Here is a 26,509-nt window from a genome sequence, read left to right as displayed (position 1 = left end):
GTTTACTTCCGAATTAATTTTTTAGCAAAATTAGACAAATTCATTAATTCTGAAATTTCCGAATTTTCAATTTTTCAAATTCCGAATTTTCACATTTTTCAGAATTTCCAAATTTCCGAATATTCAAATTTCCAAATTTTCAATTTCCAAATTTTCAATTTCCAAATTTTCAATTTCCAAATTTTCAATTTCCGTATTTTCAATTTCCGTATTTTCAATTTCCGAATTTTCAAATTTCTGAATTTTCAAATTTCCGAATTCCGAATTTTCAAATTTCAGCAAAAAAACAAACAAATTAATTTTTCGGCAGTGTGCATGTCTATAGAACAGTACACCTGTGTGAATGGGGCCCAATTTGTACAAAAACCGCTTACAACAGCGAAGATAGCCCAACACACTCGGGAATATTCTTCATCTTCTTTTGCAGCATAATAAAATCGCAACTGTCACTTTTAATTCCAAAAATCTTATTATTTCTTTTAGAAACTTAATGACACAGAAAAACAGTTTGTTCTCGAGGTGCTGTCTGGGTGTGTACAGTACACAGATCTGTTGGACATCGTTGTTGATGCTTTTTATGCCAGAGATGGGAAGAATTCTTTAAAGTCAGAGCATGCTTTGTATCTTGGTAAGTGTCCCTGTTACAATGTTACAATATTTCCTGTAATAAACCATTGCAACCAACTCTGAGAAAACCTTGAGGCTGCATTCACAGTTGTGACAGGCGATAATCACATAATTTTGCGTGTCGCATAGGGCAGCCTATTCACTTGTGCAATAGTTTTGCACAGAACAGCCATGATCCTCCTCTTCTCTGGTCCCTCACCAGGGCTCCATGCTCCCCCCCCCCCAACTGAGTGCCCCCATAGCAAGCCGCTTACACTCGTGCCGGCTTACTTTCGAGCCTTACTGTCTGCGTCTATTGACACACATCGAAACTCAGCCCCGCTCCCTCTCCCTCATCATTGGTTATGATTGACAGCAGCGGTATCCAATGGCTCCTGCAGCTGTCCCTGAGCCACTGAGGAGGGAGAGAGCAGACAGAGCTATTCTAGTCTCTCATGCACATTGCTGGATCAAGATCGGGCTAAAAAAAAACCTTCTGCCACTTTAAAGCGGGAGTTCACCCATTTAAAAAAAAAAAAAAAATCTCCCCTTAGCTTCCTGCTCGTTCGGTCTAGGGGAATCGGCTATTTATATTAAAATAGGTGCAGTACTTACCCGTTTTCGAGCTGCATCTTCTTCCGTCGCTTCCGGGTATGGGTCTTCGGGAGCCGGCGTTCCTTCTTGAGTGACAGCCTTCCGAGAGGCTTCCGACGGTCGCATCCATCGCGTCACTCGTAGCCGAAAGAAGCCGAACGTCGGTGCGGCTCTATACTGCGCCTGCGCACCGACGTTCGGCTTCTTTCGGAAAATCGTGACGCGATGGATGCGACCGTCGGAAGCCTCTCGGAAACCTGTCAATCAAGAAGGACCGCCCATTCCCGAAGCCCATACCCGGAAGCGACGGAGAGGATGCGTCTCGTAAACGGGTAAGTACTGCACATATTTTTAAATAAATTGCCGATTCCCCTAGTAATAACGAGCAGGAAGCGAAGGGGGAAAAGTGCCCTCTAAGGGTGAACCCCCGCTTTAAAGTAGGTTTCTCAAGTTTATAAATGAATGAATGAATGAATGAAAAACTTATAAAGCGCGGCGCATGCGAACTGAATCGCTTCTGGGGGGGTATGTAACCCTTTATGAAAGTATTGCCAGGATTCTCCTGGTGAGGGTCACCTATCAAGCAACCCTAAACGTAGTTACATTTATATTCAGTACCCATACTCAAATGTCTTTTTCTAATCAAAGCTATTTATTGAATTTTTCTTTATATACTACATATATATATATATATATATATATATATATATATATATATATATATATATATATATATACACAGTTGTGTTCAAAATTATTCAACCCCCCAATGCTGTAAAGGGTTTTAGGGAATTTAGTGTACATTTGTAATTGTATTCAGAATGAAATCCTACAAGGACTTCTTAAAGAACCATATGCAACTAAAATGACATCAATTGGTTTTGTAATACAGTAGTAAATGTTTATTTTGTGAATTCTTCATTTACACAATTATTCAACCCCTTAAAGTCTACCACTCTGAAGAACAGAGGTTCATTGAAGTGTTTTCAATCAGGTATTGAAAACACCTGTGGATGTCAGGGAGCTGCAATAAAGCCTAATAAGCACCAATCAGGCAGCTTTAAAATGACTGTGATACTCAGCTCCTTCTAGACATTTACTGGTGTGGTTACAAACATGGTGAAGTCAAGAGAATGGTCCAGGAAGACAAGAGAAGAGGTGATTACTCTTCACAGGAAGGGCAATGGCTATAAGAAGATTGCAAAGATGTTAAACATACCAAGAGACACCATAGGAAGCATCATTCGCAAATTCAAGGCAAAGGGCACTGTTGAAACGCTACCTGGTCGTGGCAGAAAGAAGATGCTGACCTCGACTGCTGAGCGCTACCTGAAGCGTAGAGTGGAGAAAAGTCCCCTTGTGACTGCTGAGGAACTGACAAAAGATTTGTCAGATGTGGGTACTGAAGTTTCTGCTCAGACAATACGGCGCACACTGCGTAATGAAGGCCTCCATGCCAGAACTCCCTGTCTCCAAAGAATAAAAAGAGTCGACTGCAGTATGACAAAAATCATGTGGACAAACCACAGAAGTTTTTGGATTGTGTTCTGTGGACTGATGAAACAAAATTAGAACTGTTTGGGCCCATGGACCAACGATATGTTTGGAGGAGGAAGAACAAGGCCTATGATGAAAAGAACACCTTGCCTACTGTGAAGCATGGTGGGGGGTCAATCATGCTTTGGGGCTGTTTTGCTTCTGCAGGTACAGGGAAGCTTCAGCGTGTGCAAGGTACCATGAATTCTCTTCAGTACCAGGAGATAGTGGATAACAATGTGATGCAGTCCGTCACAAACCTGAGACCTTGGGAGACGTTGGACCTTTCAACAGGACAATGATCCCAAGCATACCTCCAAGTCCACTAGAGCATGGTTGCAGATTAAAGGCTGGAACATTTTGGAGTGGCCATCGCAGTCACCAGACTTAAATCCGATTGAGAACCTCTGGTGGGACTTAAAGAAAGCAGTTGCAGTGCGCAAGCCTAAGAATGTGACTGAACTGGAGGCTTTTGCCCATGACGTATGGGCGAAGATACCCGTAGATCGCTGCAAGACACTTGTGTCAAGCTATGCTTCACGTTTAAAAGCTGTTATAACTGTAAAAGGATGTTGTACTAAGTACTAAGATTGAATGTCACTTGGGGGTTGAATAAAACTGATAATGATGTGAGCACAGAAAAGACATTTGTGGTTATTTCAATATAAATGTTATGTTATATTTGTCTGACCTACACGTGCCTCTTTGATTTAATTGTAAGCAGGATGACTGAATGATCAAAATCAATGTCAAACTGGGCAAAACAATCAATTTCAGTGGGGGTTGAATCATTTTGAATACAACTGTATATATATATATATATATATATATATATATATATATATATATATATACATACAGGGCTTTTTTTCTCAGACAATAGGTGCAGGAACCACCCCTTTCCGAGTAACCCCTTTTCTCCGCCCCTACCCACCTCCGAGAACCGTCCCTTGGTTCGACCCCCCACTCACCTCCCAGTACTGCCCCTTTTAGACAATACAAAACCAAGTATCATTTTGTGGTGCTATGGAATTTGTATGGAATTTGGTAATGATATCAAGAAAAGCAGTAAAATAGATCCCCTGCAGCCAGCAACAATAGAGCCCCCTAACAGCAATGGACCACCCACAACAAAATCCCCCCCCCCCAGCAACAATAGACTCCCGGCAGCATTAACAGATCTCCGCACAGACAGCATTAATAGACTCTCCGACAGCCATCAACAATAGACCCCTCCACCAACAGTAGATCTTTTTCAGCAACAACTGACCTCCCAGCAACATAAGACCCACCCCCAGCAACAGTAGGTCCCATACCAGCAACAATAGACCTCCTTAGCAACAATACATCCCCTCCAGCTAGAACAGATCCCCAGCAGTGAGCACCCAAGCACCCCTTGCCATAACATACAGTCAGTCTAGGAGGTGCCAGAACTGCATTCCCCCGCGTTCCCACTGAAAAAAGCCCTATATACAGTACAGACCAAAAGTTTGGACACACCTTCTCATTCAAAGAGTTTTCTTTATTTCCATGACTATGAAAATTGTAGATTCACACTGAAGGCATCAAAACTATGAATTAACACATGTGGAATTATACATAATAAAAAACTGTGAAACAACTGAAAATATATTTCATATTCTAGGTTCTTCAAAGTAGCCACCTTTTGTAGCAGACACATCTCTAGAACTGTTAAGAGGAGACTGTGTTCTCAAACAGCGGTTTCTGAGGCACCTAGAGGTCATGCCGTTAAGGCCATTGACTGTAAAGCAGGATGACGTATGGGACCTTGTGACAGCGGGTACTCTCGTAGCGGTAGACACCAAGGGACGTCTGCTATTCAAATCCCCACGGAGGTCTTGGAGGACGGTATAAGAGCAAAGCTAAAGTTGAATAAAGAAAATAGCTTTGCAAATATGTTAGCAGTAACAGATCCAGTGATGTGACGACAAACAGATTTTTCTTAATATTTGCTTATGTCTAGCCTGATCTAGAACTAATTTTAACTTGGTGCAATACTTATTTGGACCACTGGGGGGCATTAAAGAGGAAGTAAACTTCCTATGCTGACATAGGTTTACCTATAAGTAGTGTAAATATTTCCTGAACGTGTGCCGTTTAAGAAATATTTACATTACATGCAGCCAGTGACATGACTGCCACATGTGCTATGAAGGAACGGCCACGGATGCCACTCCTTTCCAAGCCCTGTTTTGTGAACGGCAGCTCCCACGCACATACGTGGGAGTGGCGTCATCACGGCTCCGGCCAATCACAGAGCCGCAGGCCGCGAAGCCGGGAGCAAGACGAGCGCAAATGTAAGTGGTTGCAGCGCTGGCATCGCGGCACTCGAACAGCTTCCTTTTAAGGTAAGTTTCACATAATGTGCTAGTATGCGATGCATGCAAGCACATTATGCCTTTGCCTTGCAGGAAGAAAAAAAAATCTTCCAGCGGTACACAACTGCTTTAATTGTGCGTTAATCTAAGGTAAAGGCTGGACAATTTAGGAGGTCGATTAGAAATCAAATTCAGAAATGTTTTTCTAAGTACAAAGTTTCCAGATTTCCAGTCTTTTGATATTGCTTTTTCTTCCGCAGTGTTCTGTTACATCACCACGTTTAAACTAGAAGAATATGGCATTCTGGGCTTCAGTAGAATTATTAAGAGTCAAGATGTTCCCAAGATGGGCAGGGTAAGTTTTTATTTTTTTCTTTCTAAATTAACCACTTCAGCTCTGGAAGGTTTTACCCCCTTCATGACCAGGCCATTTTTTGCTATACAGCACTACAGTAATTGCGCGGTCATGCAACACTGACCCAAACTAAATTTGCATCATTTTTTCACACAAATAGAGCTTTCTTTTGGTGGTACTGTAATTGATCAACACTGTTTTATTTTTAATTTTTTATTATATAAACAAAAAAAGACCAAAAGATTTGAAAAAAACACACAATTTTTTACTTTCTGCTATAACACATATCCAATAAAAAATGTAAAAAATATATAATTTAATAATAAAAACTCCTCTTCAAACCCACTAGATCAGGGGGGTTTGTCCAGCCAGAAAACGCCCCTGTCAAAAAACTGCTGATAACAGCCTATGTGTGCATGGACACATAGGATAACATGCTGGGAAACTTACTGGCTGCAGAAAAAAACACCTGAAGCCAAAAACAGCAACTGTAAAAACGTCCAGTGTACATGAGGCCAAGTGGTGGTAATCAGCGACCTATAATGGGACTGCGATAGTGCGGTGGACAATCTGACACTGGGGGTAACTGACTAACTGCCACTGACATCACCAGTGACATTAATATATTAATCAGTGATAATACTATACACTGTCACTGTACTAATAACACTGGCTGGGAATGAGTCAACATCTTGGGTAATCAAGGGGTTAAATGTGTGCCTAACAAGAGGCATGGTCAGTAACGTGCTCACCCCCCCGGGAACTACATCTGTGCGGCAGGACGCTCTCTACGTGTTAGAGACTTCAAGGAGGTGTGAATTACTGGGTGTGCCGCAATGCATACTGGGAAATGTAGTTCTTACATGAACGAGCGCAGCAAACCAAGAAGTGAATGAGAGAACAGAAACTAGAACGCCGGAGGTGATATAGATGAAGGAATTTAATAGGTATTTACTCGTTTTTTAACAGAATCATTCCACTATTCTGTCTGTCTACCTTGCAGACATTAATTTTAGGCAAAAAAATGTTTTCCCTTACAACTCCTTTAATGTGTGTTTTATGTTTGACTTTTTACAAAAAAACTATTTTTTTTCTTCTTTGCAGGGAGAAGAAACAGAGAGATTGTTCCCTCTGTACAGAGCTCTGTGTTGTTTGTCAACACAGGGCTCTGGGCTGTGATTGGACACTCAGTCATTCAGCAAATCCTGGCCATGAATCATTTACCGGGGCTTGCTGACAGACTCCAGCTGTGTACAATCACAAAAATACCAAAATATTTTAAGAATGTATTTTTTTGATAAACGAACATGTCCCATGGTAGGAACTGCCTCTATTTTTCTCAGTTATGGTTTTAGACCTGAATTAGTATCTTAGTTTACACCTGAGAACAAGTAGTGCATGCTACAAGTAATGTGTTATGCGACACGGCAACATATGTTCGATGTGAGCTTTTTGTCGGAAATTCCGACCGTGTGTAGGCTCCATCGGACATTTGCTGTCGGATTTTCCAACAAGAAAAATTTGAGAGCTGGTTCTCTATTTTTCCGACAGCAAAAGTTGTCGGAAATTCTGATCGTCTGTATGCAATTCCGACGCACAAAAAATCCTACGCATGCTCGGAATTAATTTGACGCATGCTCGGAATCATTGAACTTCATTTTACTCGGCTCATCGTAGTGTTGTACGTTGACGTTCGGAATTTCCGACAACATGTGTGTGACCGTATGTATGTAAGACAAGTTTGAGCCGAAATTCCGTCTGAAAAAAATCCACGGTTTTGTTGTCGAAATTTCCGATCGCGTGTGTTTATCCTGGATCCCCCTGACAATGCCTTTACCTGCTTTTCTCCCCAGATGGCCGGAGCCAACTTTGTTTAGGCATCTCCATTTTTTATAAATTGGCATAAGGAATTTTTAAGCATTTCCTTGGGAATGAAAAGGTTGAGAAAGTCTGGAGTACTTAGAAAATAAAAAAAACTGCCAAAAGGAAGCGGAAGAAGTTTTTTGGCAGAAGAGACTTGGCATGAATCTTTTGCCAAAAATCTCTACCTCCTAGGAATTTTTTATTTTTAGAATTTAATTCTGCATTAATAGAGTGGGAGAATCTTACAGTCTTTGTACGTTTTTTTGTCTACATCTGATTTTGGAAGGATGTACCACGGGAACGGAAAATAAATGAGACAGACAACTGTAACAATCTTGAGAGTGTTTCCAGCTTTACCATCTATACACCATCTATACCCTGATTATTTGTTTATAATCAGGGTTACACAAAATTAACATCACATTTCACATTTAGCCTGTACATATGTTAAGCATAGGGTTACATAAATGTTATCCCCTCAAAACTTCTGCTAAAAAAAAGGCTAGTCAACCCCATAATTCTAGAGACACCCTAGAACAAGGAACAACAAAAAAAAGAAAAAGGAGAAAAAAAACAAAAAAAGCCCCCCAAAAATTGAGGGTTTTCGTCATTATCCTTACTACCTTCTTATTTTCCCTTTTCTTACCCACCACCCTTCTTTGCCTCTTATAATGTTCCCTAGGTCCCCTATGTCCCCCCCCCCCCCGGCTTTACCTCCCTCTGAACCTTAATCCCTTTACGTTCCCTACCTACTCCCCCCCCCCCCCCCCCGCACTTATTTTCATCCCAGCGGTAGCTCACCCAGAAAAAAAAAAAAAAAAGAAAAACCCCCCCCCCAGCCCAGCTCCCATCTCCTCCCCCCTGCCCCGCAGCGGGGTACCCCCTCTTTATTTTCAGCCACAAATCCCTCTTGCACACCTCTGATCGCTTGGGCTCCCCTCTCTTCCCCCTACTCTGTCAATAGCCTCTTCCCTTCTTCCGAATTTATAAACTGGTTCCAACCTGTCCATGTTTCTGCATATTGTTGTCACGGTCTGGAGTCAGGCTCAGAGGCCAGTAGCTATAGCAGGTCACCCTGGCTGATGACACGGGGTCACCTGAGGTGCGGAATCTAAGCGCTAACCGGTGTTCACCAGAGCTTCTGAAGGTGAAGATGGATTTTGCTGCGTGTTAGCGCCAGGTCGCGGTCCTCAGGATTGCCCCACCAGAAGGTGAGAAAGCCGGGGTACAATAGCAGATAAGCAGGTAAGGATCAAACAGAAGCGTAGTCGATAACAAGCCAAGGGGTTGGTAATGAGTATTTGTAGGTTGGGATCAGGCAGAAGCGTAGTCGATAACAAGCCAAGGGGTCGGTAACGAGCAGTAGCAAATATGGACGGCAGCAGGGAAGACAGGAGCAAGATACAGGCTGGAGATAGCACAATATTCTGGCAAGGAGGAAGTGCAGAGACATGGCTTATATCAGGAAGTTTGTGGGAGGAGCAAGGGGTTCAAGGTTCAAGACAATCAAGACACAAGGCAGGAATGTTCAATGGATCAGATGGGTTTGTCCAGCAGATCAGACAGGGAGCTGTCCAGCATCCCAGATAGCTCAGTGAGAAGGTTCACTGCCAGACACCGCTGAGGTCCCAGATTCAAATCCAGGTCCTGACAGTACTCCCCTTCTCCCAGGACGTCCACTGGACGTCTTAGGGCCTGGTTTGTGAGGGAACCTCTGGTGGAATTCTCTTGTTAATCTAGGAGCATGAATGTTCTGCTCAGGCTCCCAAGAATTTTCTTCTGTCCCGTAACCTTCCCATTGAACCAGATATTGCAATTTGTTCCTATAGATCCTGGAATCAAGAATTTTCTCCACAACGTATTCTTCTTCACCCTGTACCTCAACAGGTGGAGGGGGTGGAAGTGTTCTTCCAGAAAAAGTATTTTCGTGAAAAGGTTTAAGTAGCGAAATGTGAAACACAGGGTGAATCTTCATACTTGCTGGAAGTTTTAGGCGAAAGGCAACTGGGTTGATCTGGGCCAAGATCTGGAAAGGTCCCACAAACTTTTGTCCCAACTTTGCAGATGAAACAGGAACCTTCAGATTTTTAGTAGATAACCAAACTTGATCACCCACATGAAAGGTAGGAAGTGCTCTGCGATGTCTATCTGCAGCCTTCTTGTAACTTTCCTGAGCTTCCCTCAAAGTCTCGATCAATTTTCCCTGGGTCTCCTGTAAAGCAGTTAATCTGTTGGTAACAGCAGGAATTGGAGTTGAGATAGGGAGATCAGGGATAAAAGCTGGATGAAGCCCGGTATTTAGGAAAAAAGGGGTCTGAGAGGTGGAGCTATGTTTAGAATTGTTATAAGCAAACTCCGCTGTAGGAAGATAGTCCACCCAGTCATCCTGAAGATAACTAACAAAACATCGGAGGTACTGCTCTAACGTTTGATTGGTCCTCTCGGTCTGACCATTAGACTGAGGATGAAAAGCAGAAGATAGATTAATTGTTACTCCTAAAGCTGAGCAAAAGCTTTTTCAAAATTTTGAAGTGAACTGTACTCCTCGGTCAGAAACGACATCTTCTGGAATTCCATGTAGTCTAAAGACTTCTCGAACCATCAACTCTGCAGTTTGTTCTGCAGAGGGTACCCCCTTCACTGGTATGAAGTGAGCCATCTTAGTGAAGCGGTCAATAACAACCAAGATAGTGGTCATTTCTTTAGAGGGGGGTAAATCAACCACAAAGTCCATAGAAATTGATCCCCATGGTCTTGATGGGACAGGGAGTGGCTGGAGCAACCCCAAAGGAGAAGCTTGTGGTGTCTTATTGCGAGCACAGACCAGGCACGAGGCTACATAACTTTTGACATCATTTTGTACCCAGGCCACCAAAAGGAACGGGATAAAAGTTCCTCCGTCTTAGAAACTCGAAAATGTCCAGCAAGTTTGGAGTCATGAACCAACTTGAGGACTTCAACCCGAGCAACTTCAGGTACATAGAGGCGATGTGCTTGAGTCCAAAAGCCATTCTTGTAATCAAGGATGATGTTCATAGGAGGATCTTTGAGTGGGTCATTCTCGTACCCTTCCTTGAGAAGACTCAAGAATGCTTTAGAACTTGTGACACCTAGAAAGTTCTTTTGAGGCAGGACTGTGTATTCAGAGTTGTCTTCCTGGAGAGGCCCAGACAACATTCGTGATAAGGCATCAGCCTTACCATTCCTTGACTCAGGTCGATATGAGATAATAAAATTGAACCTGGAAAAGAACAATGACCAACGTGCTTGTCTAGAAGACAATCTCTTGGCAGAACTAATGAATTCCAGATTCTTATGATCTGTGAGAACGGTTACAGGATGCTTAGCGCCTTCCAGCAAATGCCTCCATTCAGAAAATGCTTCTTTAATTGCTAGCAACTCCTTATTCCCAATGTCATAATTTCTTTCGGCTGAAGACCTTAAACGAGAAAAGTAAGCACAAGGATGTAGCTGCAACTTTTCACCATGTCGTTGGGAGAGGATAGCTCCCACGGCAGAGTTTGAAGCATCCACTTCCACTATAAAAGGTAATTCAGGATTGGGATGTACCAATACTGGTGCAGAAGTAAAAAGAGTTTTTAACTTTCCAAAAGCAGCCTGTGCCTCAGATGGCCACACAAAGGGCACCCCTTTCTTTGTTAGCTGGGTAATTGGAGCTATCACCTTAGAGAAGTTCCTTATAAATTTTCTGTAAAAGTTGGCAAACCCGACAAATCGTTGGATTTCCTTAATGTTTCCGGGGGCAGGCCAATCTACCACTGCTTTAATCTTCTCAGGATCCATGCCCACTCCATCTGGAGAAATAATATACCCTAAGAACTGGATCTGGGTTTGTTCAAACTCACATTTCTCCAATTTTATGTAAAGTCGATTCTGCCTTAATCTTTCAAAGACAATGCAAACATGCTTGCGGTGCTCTTCCAGGTTATCAGAAAAGATAAGGATGTCATCCAGATAAGCAATGACAAATTGGTCCAACAGATCTCGAAAAACATCATTTATGAAGTGCTGAAAGGTCGCAGGGGCATTGCAGAGACCAAAAGGCATGACCAAGGACTCAAAATGCCCATATCTGGTTCTAAAGGCGGTTTTCCATTCATCTCCTGAACGAATACGGACCAGGTTATATGCCCCCCGTAGGTCAAGTTTTGTAAACACTTTGGCAGAACGAAGTCTTTCCAACATTTCCGAGATCAAGGGGAGTGGATAACGGTTTTTAATTGTGACCTTATTCATGTGCCTGTAATCAATGCATGGACGCAAGGTGGAGTCTTTCTTTTCAACAAAGAATAGAGCTGCTCCTGCAGGAGATGTTGAGTGTCTAATAAAACCCTTTTCTAAATTTTCATCAAGCCACTCCCTGAGCACTTTTAATTCAGGTTCTGAGAGATTAAAAAGGCGGCCAAAAGGTATTTCGGCCCCTGGAAGCAGCTCAATGGGGCAATCGTATGGGCGATGAGGAGGTATTTGATCTGCATTTTTCTTATCACAGACATCCCAGAATGCATGGTATTGTGGAGGCAAGTCGTCATATGACTGGGTAGTTACCACACCAACTTGCAATTCCTTGACCAGCGGAGAACTTGTTTGATAAGATTCCCTACAGTGTTCCTTGCAGTGGGAGGATGTGAAATCTATGGTCCGTGCTCCCCAGTTGATAGAGGGATTGTGAGTGGAGAACCAAGGAATGCCCAAAATGATGGGAAATTTGGGTGATGTGATCAACTGAAAGCTGATGGTCTCACGATGATCCGCCTCAAACTGGATTACCAAAGGAACGGTTTTATGGGTAACAGGTCCTGAGGATAAGGGTGAACCATCAACTGTCTCCATCTCAATAGGAGAAGATGTATTTATGGCTTGAATGTTATTGTGGTGGGCAAACTCTATATCCATAAAGTTTCCTCCAGCCCCAGAGTCCAGCATAGCAGAGCAGGGGATTTCACGGCCCTCAGAAATTAGCTTAATGGGGATGACAAAATGAGTTGATAAAGAATTAACCTTATTTGCTTCCTGAATCAAAGGAGAGACGGACTGAGAAATTGAGTTTATTTGTTCAGATACTGTAATATCTGTTGCTGCAATTGTTCTTTTAAATTTATTGGGACAATTAACTGCATAATGTCCGGAGTCTCCACAATAAAGACATAAGTTCTCTGAACGTCGTCTTTCTTTCTCCTGAGTAGTAATAGATCTTTTAAGAGCATCCACCTGCATAGGTTCAGGAGTGTCAGAATCAGGAGTAAATCTTGAAACCTTAGGAGGATACTGAGTAGTAGAAAAACGCATGCCACCATTACTGCCTAAGATTCCCAGTCTCTCCTTTCTCCTTTCAGTAAGTCTTTGATCAATTCGAATACACAATTTAATAAAAGCCTCAAGGTCGTCAGGACTTTCTAGCTCATCTTTTACTTGTTCCGAGAGTCCTTGACGGAACTGACTCTTTTGTGCTGCTGGATTCCAATTGGTATCTGAGATCCAGCGTCGAAATTTAGTTGTGTACTCTGCAACAGAGCGTCTACCCTGCCGTAAATTGTGCAATTTTGCCTCAGCAGTAGCGCAGCGGTTAGGATCATCGAAAACTTGGTTCATCGCAGTCACAAAAGAATCTAAATTATCCAGGACGACATCATCTTTCTCCACATAAGGGGAGGCCCAGGCTAAAGCTTCCTCAGTCAGGAGGTTGATAATAAACAGCACCTTTTTCCTGTCCGAAGTAAATGCAGCAGGTTGCATCTGAAAGTATATGCAACATTGATTAAGGAACCCTCTATAATGGCGGCGGTCTCAGTTAAACTTAAGTGGTAGGGGCATTCGTGTATTAGTATCTACGGCAGCAGTGTCTCGAGCATGAAAGTCACGCAATTGTTTATTCATATCAAGGATTTCCTCTTGTAGTGCTTTCACTTCAATTTGTAACTCAGAACATTTTTCCTGGTAGTTAACAGCAAACGTCTGCAACTCAGCGATTTGCACCCTGAGAGGAGCTACAGCAGCTGCTACAACGGCCTCCATGTTTTGGGCCAGAATATTCTGTCACGGTCTGGAGTCCAGGCTCAGAGGCCAGTAGCTATAGCAGCAGAGCAGGTCACCCTGGCTGATGACACGGGGTCACCTGAGGTGCGGAATCTAAGCGCTAACCGGTGTTCACCAGAGCTTCTGAAGGTGAAGATGGATTTTGCTGCGTGTTAGCGCCAGGTCGCGGTCCTCAGGATTGCCCCACCAGGAGGTGAGAAAGCCGGGGTACAATAGCAGATAAGCAGGTAAGGATCAAACAGAAGCGTAGTCGATAACAAGCCAAGGGGTCGGTAATGAGTATTTGTAGGTTGGGATCAGGCAGAAGCGTAGTCGATAACAAGCCAAGGGGTCGGTAACGAGCAGTAGCAAATATGGACGGCAGCAGGGAAGACAGGAGCAAGATACAGGCTGGAGATAGCACAATATTCTGGCAAGGAGGAAGTGCAGAGACATGGCTTATATCAGGAAGTTTGTGGGAGGAGCAAGGGGTTCAAGGTTCAAGACAATCAAGACACAAGGCAGGAATGTTCAATGGATCAGATGGGTTTGTCCAGCAGATCAGACAGGGAGCTGTCCAGCATCCCAGATAGCTCAGTGAGAAGGTTCACTGCCAGACACCGCTGAGGTCCCAGGTTCAAATCCAGGTCCTGACAATTGTTCCCTTTTATTCCTGGAAGAGAGGATCAGGTCCTCTAAGGCTCCAATTTCACTGACTCTATTAAGCCATCTTGCAATGGAGGGTGGTCTACTATCTCTCCACTGAAGGGTTATTCCCATTTTAGCTGCATTTATCAGGTGTCGTAACACCGACTTTTTATACTCCCCTAGTGGAATTTGAGAGCTATGGAGTAAAAATAAAGCTGGATCGTCCGGGATCTGGGACATCGTAAGTTTTTGGGCAATTCTCCGTACTTCCCTCCAATAGTCTTTCACCTTTGCACAGGCCCAAAAAACATGCAGCAAAGTACCCTTCTCCAAGCCACATCTCCAGCAATACTCTGAGTTTTCTTTAGAAAGTTTGTGTAGTCTTGCTGGGGTATAATACCAATGAGACAGTATTTTATAGTTGCATTCCTGTATCCGTGTAGATACTGAGGAGTTTAATGCTAAATATACTATATGTCTTCGTTGGGTCTGTGTAAAGTTCCTCCCTAGATCTCTTTCCCACTTACTAATCCCTGGTAACTCAAAATCATCCTGCGGGGAATTTAATATTTTATACATTTTCGAACTTACTCGCTGTATTGGTTCCTCCTCATCACAATACTTTTCAAATTTTGTTAACTGTCGCTGGAAGTCAGCTGGTTGTCCCAAAAATCTTAAAAAATGTCTAGTTTGTAGCGCTTGCCAGAAACTTAACTCATACCTTCCCCCTATCTTCGTCAAGTCCTCAGTTGATGGCCACGTATCTGTTTGTAAAAAATGGGATACCTGTACCCTACCCCTCTCTTTTAATTTGTTGTATATTGCTCCCACCGTACCTGGTATAAATCCTGGGTTCCCTAATATGGGGAGTAAGGGTGAATAGTTTGATGAGAATTTAGGGTTTTTACAGATTTTGGCTGCAATGGACAATGTTGTCCCAATTATGGCATGTTTCTTCATCATATTTGGTAGTAATTTATAGCACCAGGGGGCCCTACACAGTGCTATTGGACATGTCTGCTGTTCTACCTCAACCCATCTTTTATATTGTCTATTTCTACACCAATCTATCAGTTTTGTCACGTGGGCTGCTTGATAATATTTGGCTATGTCCGGGACTGCCATCCCTCCAAAGCTCTTGGGTAGCCTCAGCACCTCTTTTTTTATCCCTGGCCTCTTCCCAGCTCAGATAAACCTCATCAGAAGTGTATCCAATTGCCGAAGAAAGGCCAAGGGTATTTTAATTGGCAAAGTCTGAAACAGATACGTGATTTTTGGCAATATACTCATTTTAACTATATTGTTTCTACCAAACCATGAATGTAGACCATGTTGCCACTTCTCCAGAAGCTTTCTTATTGAGCTGAGGAGAGGTAGGAAGTTTATTTTAAAAGTTTCTTTTATGTTTGCTGGAATTAGGGTACCCAAGAATTTTAGCGCAGCCCTCCATTTAAATCTGTAATTTCGTTGTAAAATTATCTGCATCTGGGGTGTCACTGCCACATGCATTGCCTCAGATTTTGCCTGATTTTATTTTTAGATTGGTATATTCACTGAATTTTGCGATTTCTTTGACCAGATTGGGGAGAGAGACATGTGGGTTGGATATAGCGAACAGCAGATCGTCCGCAAATGCTATTACCTTGTGTCTGCCCTCACCTATTTGAATGCCCTGTATATCTGGGTTTTGGCGGATTTTGTTTAGCAGTGGTTCCAGGGATAGCACAAAAAGTAACGGGGACAGGGGGCATCCCTGTCGCGTCCCATTGGTGATTGGAAATGTTTTAGAGAAAATCCCATTAACTCTCACCGCGGCACGCGGGTCTGTGTAAGCACTTCCAATCCATCTTATCATATTCTCCCCCAGGCCCACGTGCCGCAGAACAGAGAACAGGTACCTCCAGCTCACTCTGTCAAAAGCCTTCTCGGCATCAGTATTTAGGAACACGGAAGGGATGTCCCCTGCTATAGCTCTCTGCACCAAATTAAGAGCCCTTATCGTACCATCCATATTGTTGACGAATATTCATCTATCTCTGATTGGGTTGCTGATGCCTGAGCCAGATTATACAGGTTGGAATAATATCTACCAAACTCCTCCGCTACTTCTTTTGGTTGCCTTTTTAGCTGTCCCTCCTTCCCCTTAATTTGTGGGATATACGTTGATTGATTCTTCTCTTTCAATTTCCCGGCTAATAGTTTACTACACTTGTCCCCAAATTCGTAGTTTGTTTTCTTTCCCCTTTTTATTATTGCTTTGGCCTTGTACCGTAGGATCTCTGTGACCTGCCTCCTCAGGTGGCTCAATTCTCTACCTGTTTGGGGGGTGTGTGTTCGTTTATGCTGAAGTTCCAATTTCTGGATTTCTGCTAGTAAATTTTTGACCTGCTGTTCCCGTTTCTTTTTTATTTTTGATCCATGTCTTATTAGTACCCCCCTAATTACCACTTTATGGGCTTCCCACACCATCCCAGGATAGCTCCCAGGGGTGTCGTTCATTTGAAAGTATTCTGCAATTTCCCGAGCCACATCCTCCCTTACCTCCTCGCTCTGTAGAAGGCTCTCATTAAGGCGCCACCTCCTGTCCTGAACCCTCTCTACTCCAGATAGTGAAATACAAAGACTCACCTGGGCATGGTCCGACCACGTTATGTTGCCTATGGATACCTCGATCACAGATGAGATAAAATAATGGGGAACCATAAACATATCAATCCTAGAATATATCTGGTGTGGATTTGAGTAAAAAGTGTAGTCTCTCTCTTCTCCATGCATTGTCCTCCATGCATATACCAACTGGGCCTCATACAACCTACCCAGGACCCCCCGTCTGACCCCATCCGGGACAGACGACGTCCCCTTAGAGCAGTCAATCTTCGGATTCAGGGGGATATTGAAATCTCCCCCTAATATTATTTTACCTTCCGCGACTGCCATCAACTCCCTAAGAGCTTTCCTTAAAAACGTATCCTGTTGTTCGTTTGGTAAATACACCGTGGCCAATGTCACCTTAATCCCCCTTATCGTCCCCTTTAAATAAAGGTATCTCCCTTTTGGGTCTTGATATTTGTTTTCTAATATCCAGGGAATTCTATTGGATAAAAGAATGGAGACCCCCTTGGATTTTGCATCTTGGTTTTCCGCATGATAAGCAAGCGGGTAATGCCTGTTTTGCAACAGTGGGAGCCCTCCCGACCTGAAATGTGTCTCCTGGATATAAACTATGTCAGATTCTGTACGCCACATATCGTTCAATAACATCCTACGTTTTTCGGGGGTGTTGAGACCCTTGGCATTCAGGGAGGTTATTTTTATCCCCTCCATCTGCGGGACCGAGGGGAGGAGAGAGGACGGGAGAGGGAGAGAGAGAGAGGAAAAAAACCCCTCCCCCTCACAGCTAACTCAGGAGAGGAGAGAGAGACCACAACCCCAAATTTTTTTTTTTTTAAATAAAAAGGGGTAGATCCTGCTCCCACTAGCCCACTCTACTTCCCCCAACCCCACTACCCTTACTGCCCTCCCCCCCACCCCCCTATGTCTCACCTGGAGAAAGTACCCACTTTTGACCCCCACCCCCAATTGGTCAGTGGGTAGTGCCTATTCCGGGGACCGGTCCAATTTGGCAGAGCACTTTATCTAGTTATTCCAACTAGAATAGAATATAAAAAGAAAAAATAAGACAAATCCCAAAAGAAAAAAAGCTAGATGCTCCAAGCGCCCCCTCCCCCCCCCCCCTCCGTTTTGTTGATTCCCTATGGACTCATCTCTACTTCCTTCCCTTCCTATTCCACCCCTCTCTCGCCTCCATTCTCTCCCCACTACATCCCCCCCAATCCCCCTCCCCCCCCTCCCCACCCCCCATCCCCATCGGATTAATTTTCCTTGCTTCACAATATTTCAACTTCCCAATCTTCCCCTCCCCTCCACCCACCCCTCCCGCCCCCCGCCGCCCACACCACCCTTGGGGAAGGAGGGGGGGAGCGCCCCCATTGAAAAAAAAAAGCCCCAGATGTTGTACTTCCACTTGGACAGACTCCATCTCTCTCCGGTGGGACTCCTCCATCCGCAGTACAAGCGCTTCCATCTCTGCACGTGTAGGGAGTGCGAGTATGTCTGCCCGCGTTGGTAAGGACAGTAGTAGCTCCTTCAGGGACCCGAGCTCTGAACCCTGCATTCCTTGTTGTAGCTCCATCCCAAGCTGACTCTTCTCTTCTGGGCAAGGGCTACGGGCACCCCCTCCTTTTACTGCACTGGCGTCCGCCACAGCCCCAACTGAAGGGGGCTCACTTTGATCCACCGTGTCGCTGTATACAGACGCTGTCCGAGCACACACTTCCGCACTCTCACGTGACTCGGCTGAGCGAATCCGGTTCACCGCTGCCCTTGTCTGGGGAAAATACTGCTGAATCTCAGCTTGGACACGAGCTCTAGAGGGCCTCCCCTCCTTCTTCATCCCCAGTGTGCCGCTTCGGTCCCGGGAGCCGCCACGCTTCTAAGTCCTCCACACGGTAGAGCAAATTATTTTTTCAGGCCATAGGTTACCACTCGTTTACTGTGTTAATTCCGGAGGGGGACGGAGGTCAGAGGAGCTCTGGAGCTAGCGTGCCTCTACTCCGCCGACATTAGGCCACTCCCCCCCTGTTGGAAGTGTCTTTCTAGTGCTCTGCTATTTTCAATCCTTGTTGTTGGAGTTATTTCTTCTTGTCTTGGTAAACCTTAGTAATTGGAACAGGAAGTGAAGGAAATCCCCCCAGCCGAGACACACAGGAAGAAAAACCTATCAGAGTATTTCTAATTATTGACTGTCTGTTTTCAGGGAAATACTAATGATTAAAGTTGTACTTTAAGTTTCAAGTTCCATGACCTGAAGGACATCTAGAATCATTTAGCGCTTTCTTCCCCAGCCTGAATGTCCCTGGATTTCCTTCATTGGATTTCAGTTCTTTTAATCATGTTGGCCACATTTGTCAAATATGTCACATACTGTATGTCAAACAGAAGGCCCACGGGCCGAAACCAGTCCACCAGGCCTTGTCATGTGTGCGACATGTGCAGGGCTGGACTGGGACAAAAATTTGGCCCTGGACTTCATCCAGACCGGCCCACTTTAATTTTGCAAGCGCGCACAAAAACAGGCGGCCAATAGCCCAGAGTTCCCGACCAACCCCAGGCCTTGGGACTTGGGGCTAATAATGGTGAGGACGGTTTATGACCAGGTGAGGGGGGTATATGACCAGGTGAGGACGGTTTATGACCAGATGAAGGGGTATATGACCAGGTGAGGGGCGTAGCGTAAATGGGGCCGGCGTAAGCGCGCCTAATTCAAATTAGGCTGAGGGGGCGTGTTTTATGTTAATGGAGGGTGACCTGACGTGATTGACGGTTTTTACGAACGGCGCATGCGCCGTCCGTGTACATATCCCAGTGTGCATTGCGCCAAAGTACGCCGCAAGGACGTATTGGTTTCGACGTGAACGTAAATTACGTCCAGCCCTATTCGCGGACGACTTACGCAAACGATGTAAAATTTTCAAATTTCGATGCGCGAACGACGGCAATACTTAACATTGACTAGTCCAGCTATGTGCGTATCTAGTCATTTACATATTCTACACCAAACTCAACGGAAGCGCCACCTAGCGGCCAGCCTAAATATTGCACCCTAAGATACGACGGCGCAGGCTGTTGTATCTTAGCTAGGTTTAAGTGTATCTCAGTTTGAGAATACACTTAAACTTACGACGGCGCAGATTCTGAGTTAGGTTGGCGTATCTACTGATACGCCGGCCTAACTCTCTCTGAATCTAGCTAACAGTGCGGGAATGTGTGCATGCTCTGTTACATGGTGTGAACAGAGCCTTAAATTGGGAAGATGAGGATTTGTATGGCATATTTCTTTGGTGAGGCTCTGAAGAAGAAGGTATTCCTTCGAAACGCATGAGCCAGCAGCAGCCCTGATGTCCTCCCCTTTGCCATCTGGAGACTGTCGGGACTGATTGCCACAAATAGGTGGCTCATACAAGTGATATTACTCCACACGTTTGTGTCGTTTTTATCAATAAATTTACTTGGGATAATGCACTAGGTTGGTGCGCCCTCTTTTCTTTACCTTTTTAATATTTATTTGGTGTCCATGGTACAGGCCAATTCATATTCTGGTTCCGGTAAAAACTGGACATGCTCATGGCCTGTCTGCACATGTATGAGGGGTGTTGTATTAGTTTTATTGTCGAAAGTGTTTTTTTGTACTATACATAGATTATAGGTCTGCACCCTTACAGGTGAAACTCGAAAAATGAGAATATCGTGCAAAAGTTCATTTATTTCACTAATGCAACCTAAAAAGGTGAAACTAATATACAGTTGCAAGAAAAAGTATGTGAACCCTTTTGGAATGATATGTATTTCTGCACAAATTGGTCATAAAATGTGATCTGATCTTCATCTACGGTATTTATCGCGTATACCGCGCACCCCTAAAGTTGCCCTCAAACCTGTGGAATTTTTTTTTTTTTTGTACTTAGTTTTGGTGTCTTGCGCGGCGTCCATCGGCGGCCTCGTCGTGTCCGGCGTCCTTCTGTGGCTTCGGGTGTCCTCTTCGTCGGGTCCGGCGTCCTTTTGCGGCTTCGGGTGTCCTCTTCGTCGGGTCCGGCGTCCTTCTGCGGCTTCGGGTGTCCTCTTCGTCGGGTCCGGCGTCCTTCTGCGGCGTCCTCGCGTCCTCCCCGCTCGTTTCCCGCGCCGAGTTTGAATACTGCGCCGACATATACAGAGCGCAGTACACTTGTGTATTGTCGGCAATGCTCGGCAACTCTCGCGCTGACGTCCTGTACGTCCAGGACGTGAACGCGGAAGGAGCCGAGACTGCCCGACTATACCCGAGTGTACTGCGCTCGGTATATGTCGGCGCAGTATTCAAAACTCGGCGCGGGTATCGGCGTATACCGCGCACCCACGATTTTGCCCTGATTTTCAGGGCAAAAAAGTGCGCTGTATACGCCGATAAATACGGTAAGTCACAACAATAGACAATCACAGTCTGCTTAAACTAATAACACACAAATAATTAAATGTTACCATGTTTTTATTGAACACACCATGTAAACATTCACAGTGCAGGTGGAAAAAGTATGTGAACCAAACGTTTCCTGTAGTTGCAGATCAGACGTGCACAATGGTCAGGAGTAATCCTTGACCATTCCTCTTTGCAGAACTGTTTCAGTTCAGCAATATTCTTGCGATGTCTGGTGTGAATTGCTTTCTTGAGGTCATGCCACAGCATCTCAATCGGGTTGAGGTCAGGACTCTGACTGGGCCACTCCAGAAGGCGTATTTTCTTCTGTTTAAGCCATTCTGTTGTTGATTTACTTCAATGCTTTGGGTAGTTGTCCTGTTGCAACACCCATCTTCTGTTGAGCTTCAGCTGGTGGACAGATGGCCTTAAAGCGGAGGTGCGGTTTAAATTTTTTTTTTTTTTTAAAGTCAGCAGCTACTAACACTGTAGCTGCTGACTTTTAATACGGAGACTTACCCGTCCAGGGTGCCCGCGATGACGGCAGCCGAAGCCGAGCAAACGCTCGGGTCTCGGCTGCCCCGCCACCATCCTCGATGAGGGAATCAGAAAGTGAAGCCTTGCGGCTTCACCGCCCGATTCCCTACTGCACGTGCGCGAGCCGCGCAACGTGAATGGATGATGTCTTCTGGGACACACACAAGGTCCCAGAAGACACGCTCCCCCATTCCACAGGAGGCAGCCGAGGAGCAGAAGAAAGAAGGCGGACCGCGGATCAGGAAGTGGCAGATTAGGAGATCTGCCTAGCAATAGGCACTTCAGGTATGTATATATATATTTTTTTTTTTTGCAGCATTTTAGAATTTTGTTGTTTTCTTGGTGGAGCTCCGCTTTAAGTTCTCCTGTAAAATGTCTTGATAAACTTGGGAATTTTTCCTTCGATGATAGCAATCCGACCAGGCCCTGACGCAGCAAAGCAGCCCCAAACCATGATGTCCCCACTACCACACTTTGGGGTAGATTCACGTACCTTTAGGCGGGCGTAGCGTATGTCCTATATGCTACGTCGCCGTAACTTTGAGAGGCGAGTTTGGTATTTTCAAAGATTTTGCCGCCGAAGTTACGGCGGCGTAGCGTATTAGGGCCGGCGTAAGCCCCGCCTAATTCAAATGTTGAAGCTGTGGGCGTGTTTTATGTATATTAACTGTGACCCCACGTAAATGATGCGCCGTCCGTGGATGTATCCCAGTGCGCATGCTCCAAATCACGTTGGCAAATCGTCATGCTTTCGACGTGAACGTAAATTACGGCCAGCCCCATTCACGGACGAGTTACGCAAACGACGTAAAATTTGAAAAATTCGACGCGGTTCCGACGTCAACACTTAACATTGGCTGCGCAATGTTTTTGGTGGTTTATCTTTACGCCTGAAAACCCTTTACGTAAACGGCGTATCTTTACTGCAAAGGCCGGGCGTACGTTCGTGAATAGGCGTATCTAGCTGATTTACATATTCTAGGCGTAAATCAGCGTACACGCCCCTAGCGGCCAGCGTAAATATGCAGTTAAGATACGACGGCGTAGGAGACTTACGCCGGTCAAATCTTAGCAATATTTAAGCGTATCTCAGTTTGAGAATACGCTTAAATATACAACAGCGGGGATTCGGACTTACGACGGCGTATCTACTGATACGCACGTCGTAAGTCTTTATGAATCTACCCCATAGTGTTGTGTGTTTCTTCCAAACAACTCAACTTTGGTTTCATCTGTCCACAGAATATTTTGCCAGTACTGCTGTGGAACATCCCCAGGTGCTCTTGTGCAAACTGCAAACATGCAGCAATGTTTTGTTTGGACAGCAGTGGCTTACTCTGTGGTATCCTCCCATGATATCCATTCTTGTTTAGTGTTTTACGTATAGTAGATCCGCTAACAGGGATGTTAGCATATGCCAGAGACTTTTGTAAGTCTTTAGCTGACACTCTAGGATTCTTCACCTCATTGAGCAGTGTGCGCTGTGCTCTTGCAGTCATCTTTACAGGACGGCCACACCTAGGGGGAGTAGCAGCAGTGCTGAACTTTCTCCATTTATAGACAATTTGTCTTATCGTGGACTGATGAATAGCAAGGCTTTTGGAGATACTTTTATAACCCTTTCCAGCTTTATGCAAGTCAACAATTCTTAATCGTAGGTCTTCTGAGAGCTCTTTTGTGCGAGGCATCATTCACATCAGGCAATGCTTCTTGTGAAAAGCAAACCCAGAACTGGTGTGTGTTTTTTATAGGGCAGGGCAGCTGTAACCAACACCTCCAATCTCATCTCATGGATTGGACTCCAGTTGGCTGACACCTCACTCCAATTAGCTCTTGGAGATGTCATTAGTCTAGGGGTTCACATACTTGTTTCCACCTGCACTGTGAATTTTTACATGGTGTGTTCAATAAAAACATGGTAACATTTAATTCTTTGTGTGTTATTAGTTTAAGCAGACTATTGTTGTGACTTAGATGAAGATCAGATCACATTTTATGACCAATTTGTGCAGAAATCCATATCATTCCAAAAGGGTTCACATTACTTGCAACTGTATTAGTTTCACCTTTTAAGTTGCATTAGTGAAATAAATGAACTTTTGCACGATATTCTAATTTTTTCACCTGGATTTAAATAGCATGGAAAGTACACAGCTTTTCTGAAGAGTACAAAGGAGCCCGAAATGGTCTCATTTTCTTTTGTTTTAGTTTATTCTTACAGACTTGCTTATAGGACTACCTAAAGCGTCTCATCCTGCTATTTGATTTCTGTTTTTTTTTTTATTTGAGCTGTCATGACGCCTGCAGTGGAGGGAGATATGTACACCGTTTCCTGATTGCCCCAGCAGTAACTTGTGTAGATTATCTAAACCAGCGGGAGCAATCACAGATTTGTAGCAGCTGCAGCAGTAACCCCAGATACCTCTTGCGTCCTATTCCCTTAAATCTCTTGTGTTACGTCTGTCCTCGTGTTGCTGGGTACATAAAGCGCAGTTTGCCCGGAGTTCACATGGAGCTGATAATGTGTTGGATTATCAGTGGATTTGCTAGATGTCTTTATTTCACTGTCCAGGATGTGGAAAGCGTGTAGTCTCCTGCAGATGTAGCAGCAATATCAGTAGTGTGGATAAGTGCAGCAGGTGGGATGTGAGCCACCTCACCAGTGACATCACACCTCCATCTCCGCACTAATGAACATATGCATATCGCACATTAGCGGCCTATAATTAGATCGCTCTGCTACTCGCAGTTCTCCCTCGCTACCGAAATAGTCCTAGCCTGCCAGAAACGTGCCTTGCTTACATCACAGCAAAAGAAGCTTGCAGCCTGAGCGATGAATATGTATGTGTTCAGAATTAAATATGATGGCGTGCAGGGCCGGATTTGCTCTCCCTGCCGCCCCAAGGCCAGGCTCCACAATGCACCCCCTCCACGCCAACCGAACCCCCCCCCCCCAATCAACGGAGAAAGGCAACCGGAGGGGACAGGGGCGGCACGGTTAGTTCAAATATTTTTTTTTCTCTTTTTTTTTATCACTTTTTTTTGTAGCTTGTCGTTTACTTTTTTTTATTTTTGTGTAATTTTCTTATTATTTTGAATATTATTTTTCTTATTCTTTACTTTTTAATTACTTTTTTAAAGCGGGGGTTCACCCTTAGAGGGCACTTTTTCCCCTTAGCTTCCTGCTCGTTTTCTCTAGGGGAATCGGCCATTTGTATTAAAATATGTGCAGTACTTACCCGTTTTCGAGCTGCATCTTCTTCCGTCGCTTCCGGGTATGGGCTTCGGGAATGGGCGTTCCTTCTTGATTGACAGTCTTTCGAGAGGCTTCCGACGGTCGCATCCATCGCGTCACGATTTTCCGAAAGAAGCCGAACGTCGGTGCGCAGGCGCAGTATAGAGCCGCACCGACGTTCGGCTTCTTTCGGCTACGAGTGACGCGATGGATGCGACCGTCGGAAGCCTCTCGGAAGAATGTCAATCAAGAAGGAACGCCCGTTCCCGAAGACCCATACCCGGAAGCGACGGAAGAAGATGCAGCTCGAAAACGGGTAAGTACGGCTCATATTTTAATACAAATAGCCGATTCCCCTAGACCGAACAAGCAGGAATCTAGGGGAAGAAAAAATATTTTTTTAGAAATGGGTGAACTCCCGCTTTAATTTAATTATTATTATTTTTTATCAATTTTTTTTCACTTAACTTTATTGCTATCACACAGGAGAAAACAATTACCTGTGTGATAGCAATTGGAGGTGACAGGTTCTCTTTATTGACCCTGTCACCTCCAAAACAGAAGTCCTACCACTGTGCTAGAACTCCTGTCACAGCTGAGATGGGAAGAGCACAGCTCACCCCTTTCACTGTGTACATCGGCGGCAGGGACAGGAGACAGACTCGGCGGCTGGGGGGAGGACGGAGGAGTTCCGAAGGCAGAGCAAGGTATGTGTTGGGAGGGGAGGACAGACAGCAGCACACATTTGACAAGTGATTTTGGCGACATTGCCGCAATCACTTAACGAGCGAGCGGATTCCCCCACTCAATTCTCCCACACAGCAACTTACCGCCCTCAATTGTATGTTACGGCTGTCGGGGGACTCCATGCCACTGCCGCCCCTTGGCACCCTGCCGCCCCGAGGCCTGGCCTCGGTGGCCTTGTGGGAAATCCGGGCCTGATGGCGTGCGATGTGGGATAAGGACCTTCAGCTTGTCTCCTGTATAAAAGTGCCTGGAAAAACAAGCATGATTTTGAATGCCATGAAATCCGCTTCCACTTGTGTCTCCAGTGTAGTTGTCACGTACCTGTATGAAGCTCAAGATGATGAGGGTGGCCTCTTGCACAGTTCCTGTCCCCTGAAAGTTGAGACGGAACTTGCTAGAGCAATGGAAGGGTGCAAGTGCCAGGAAGCTGGAATCGCTGACTTAAAGGGGTTGTAAAGGTTCGTCTTTTATTTTCTAAATAGGTTCCGTTAAGCTAGTGCATTGTTGGTTCACTTAACAATTTTTTAGATTTCCCTTCTAAATGTTTTTTTTTTCTTTGTTTGAATTTCTCACTTCCTGTTTCTCCTCAGTAAGCTTTCCCCCATCATCCAAGCGGTGGAAAGTCATTTAGAACAGCTTACTAAACACCTTACTGAGGAGGAACAGGAAGTGAGAAATTCAGACAAAGAAAACAAAGAAAAAAAACATTTATAGCTGGATTCAGGTATGTCGGCGTAATTTTGAGGCGGCGTAGCGTATCGCATATACGCTACGCTGCCGTAAGTCAGAGAGGCAAGTGCTGTATTCACAAAGCACTTGCCTCCTAAGTTACGGCGGCGTAGCGTAAATGGGCCGACCTAAGCACGCCTAATCCAAATGTGGAACAAGGGGGCGTGTTTTATGTAAATAAGTCGTGACCCGACGCCGTCCGTGGACATATCCCAGTGTGCATTGCTCCAAAGTACGCCGCAAGGACGTATTGGTTTCGACGTGAACGTAAATTA

At 44.7% G+C, this 26,509-nt stretch overlaps 1 protein-coding gene across 2 annotated transcripts in view; it reads left to right on the top strand.

Annotated features, from left to right (window-relative positions):
* Window positions 1-26,509, top strand: part of CFAP99 (cilia and flagella associated protein 99) — a 153,519-nt gene that overhangs the window by 28,121 nt on the left and 98,889 nt on the right. For both annotated transcript variants that reach the window (XM_040335302.1, XM_040335303.1), the window contains 2 exons: window positions 484-628; window positions 5,336-5,430. In XM_040335302.1, the coding sequence (XP_040191236.1) occupies window positions 484-628; window positions 5,336-5,430 (240 nt within the window). The remainder of the gene's footprint in view (window positions 1-483; window positions 629-5,335; window positions 5,431-26,509) is intronic.

Source organism: Rana temporaria, chromosome 1 (genome assembly GCF_905171775.1).
Source record: "Rana temporaria chromosome 1, aRanTem1.1, whole genome shotgun sequence".
NCBI lineage: Eukaryota > Metazoa > Chordata > Amphibia > Anura > Ranidae > Rana > Rana temporaria.
This window is presented reverse-complemented; position numbering and strand designations above follow the sequence as displayed.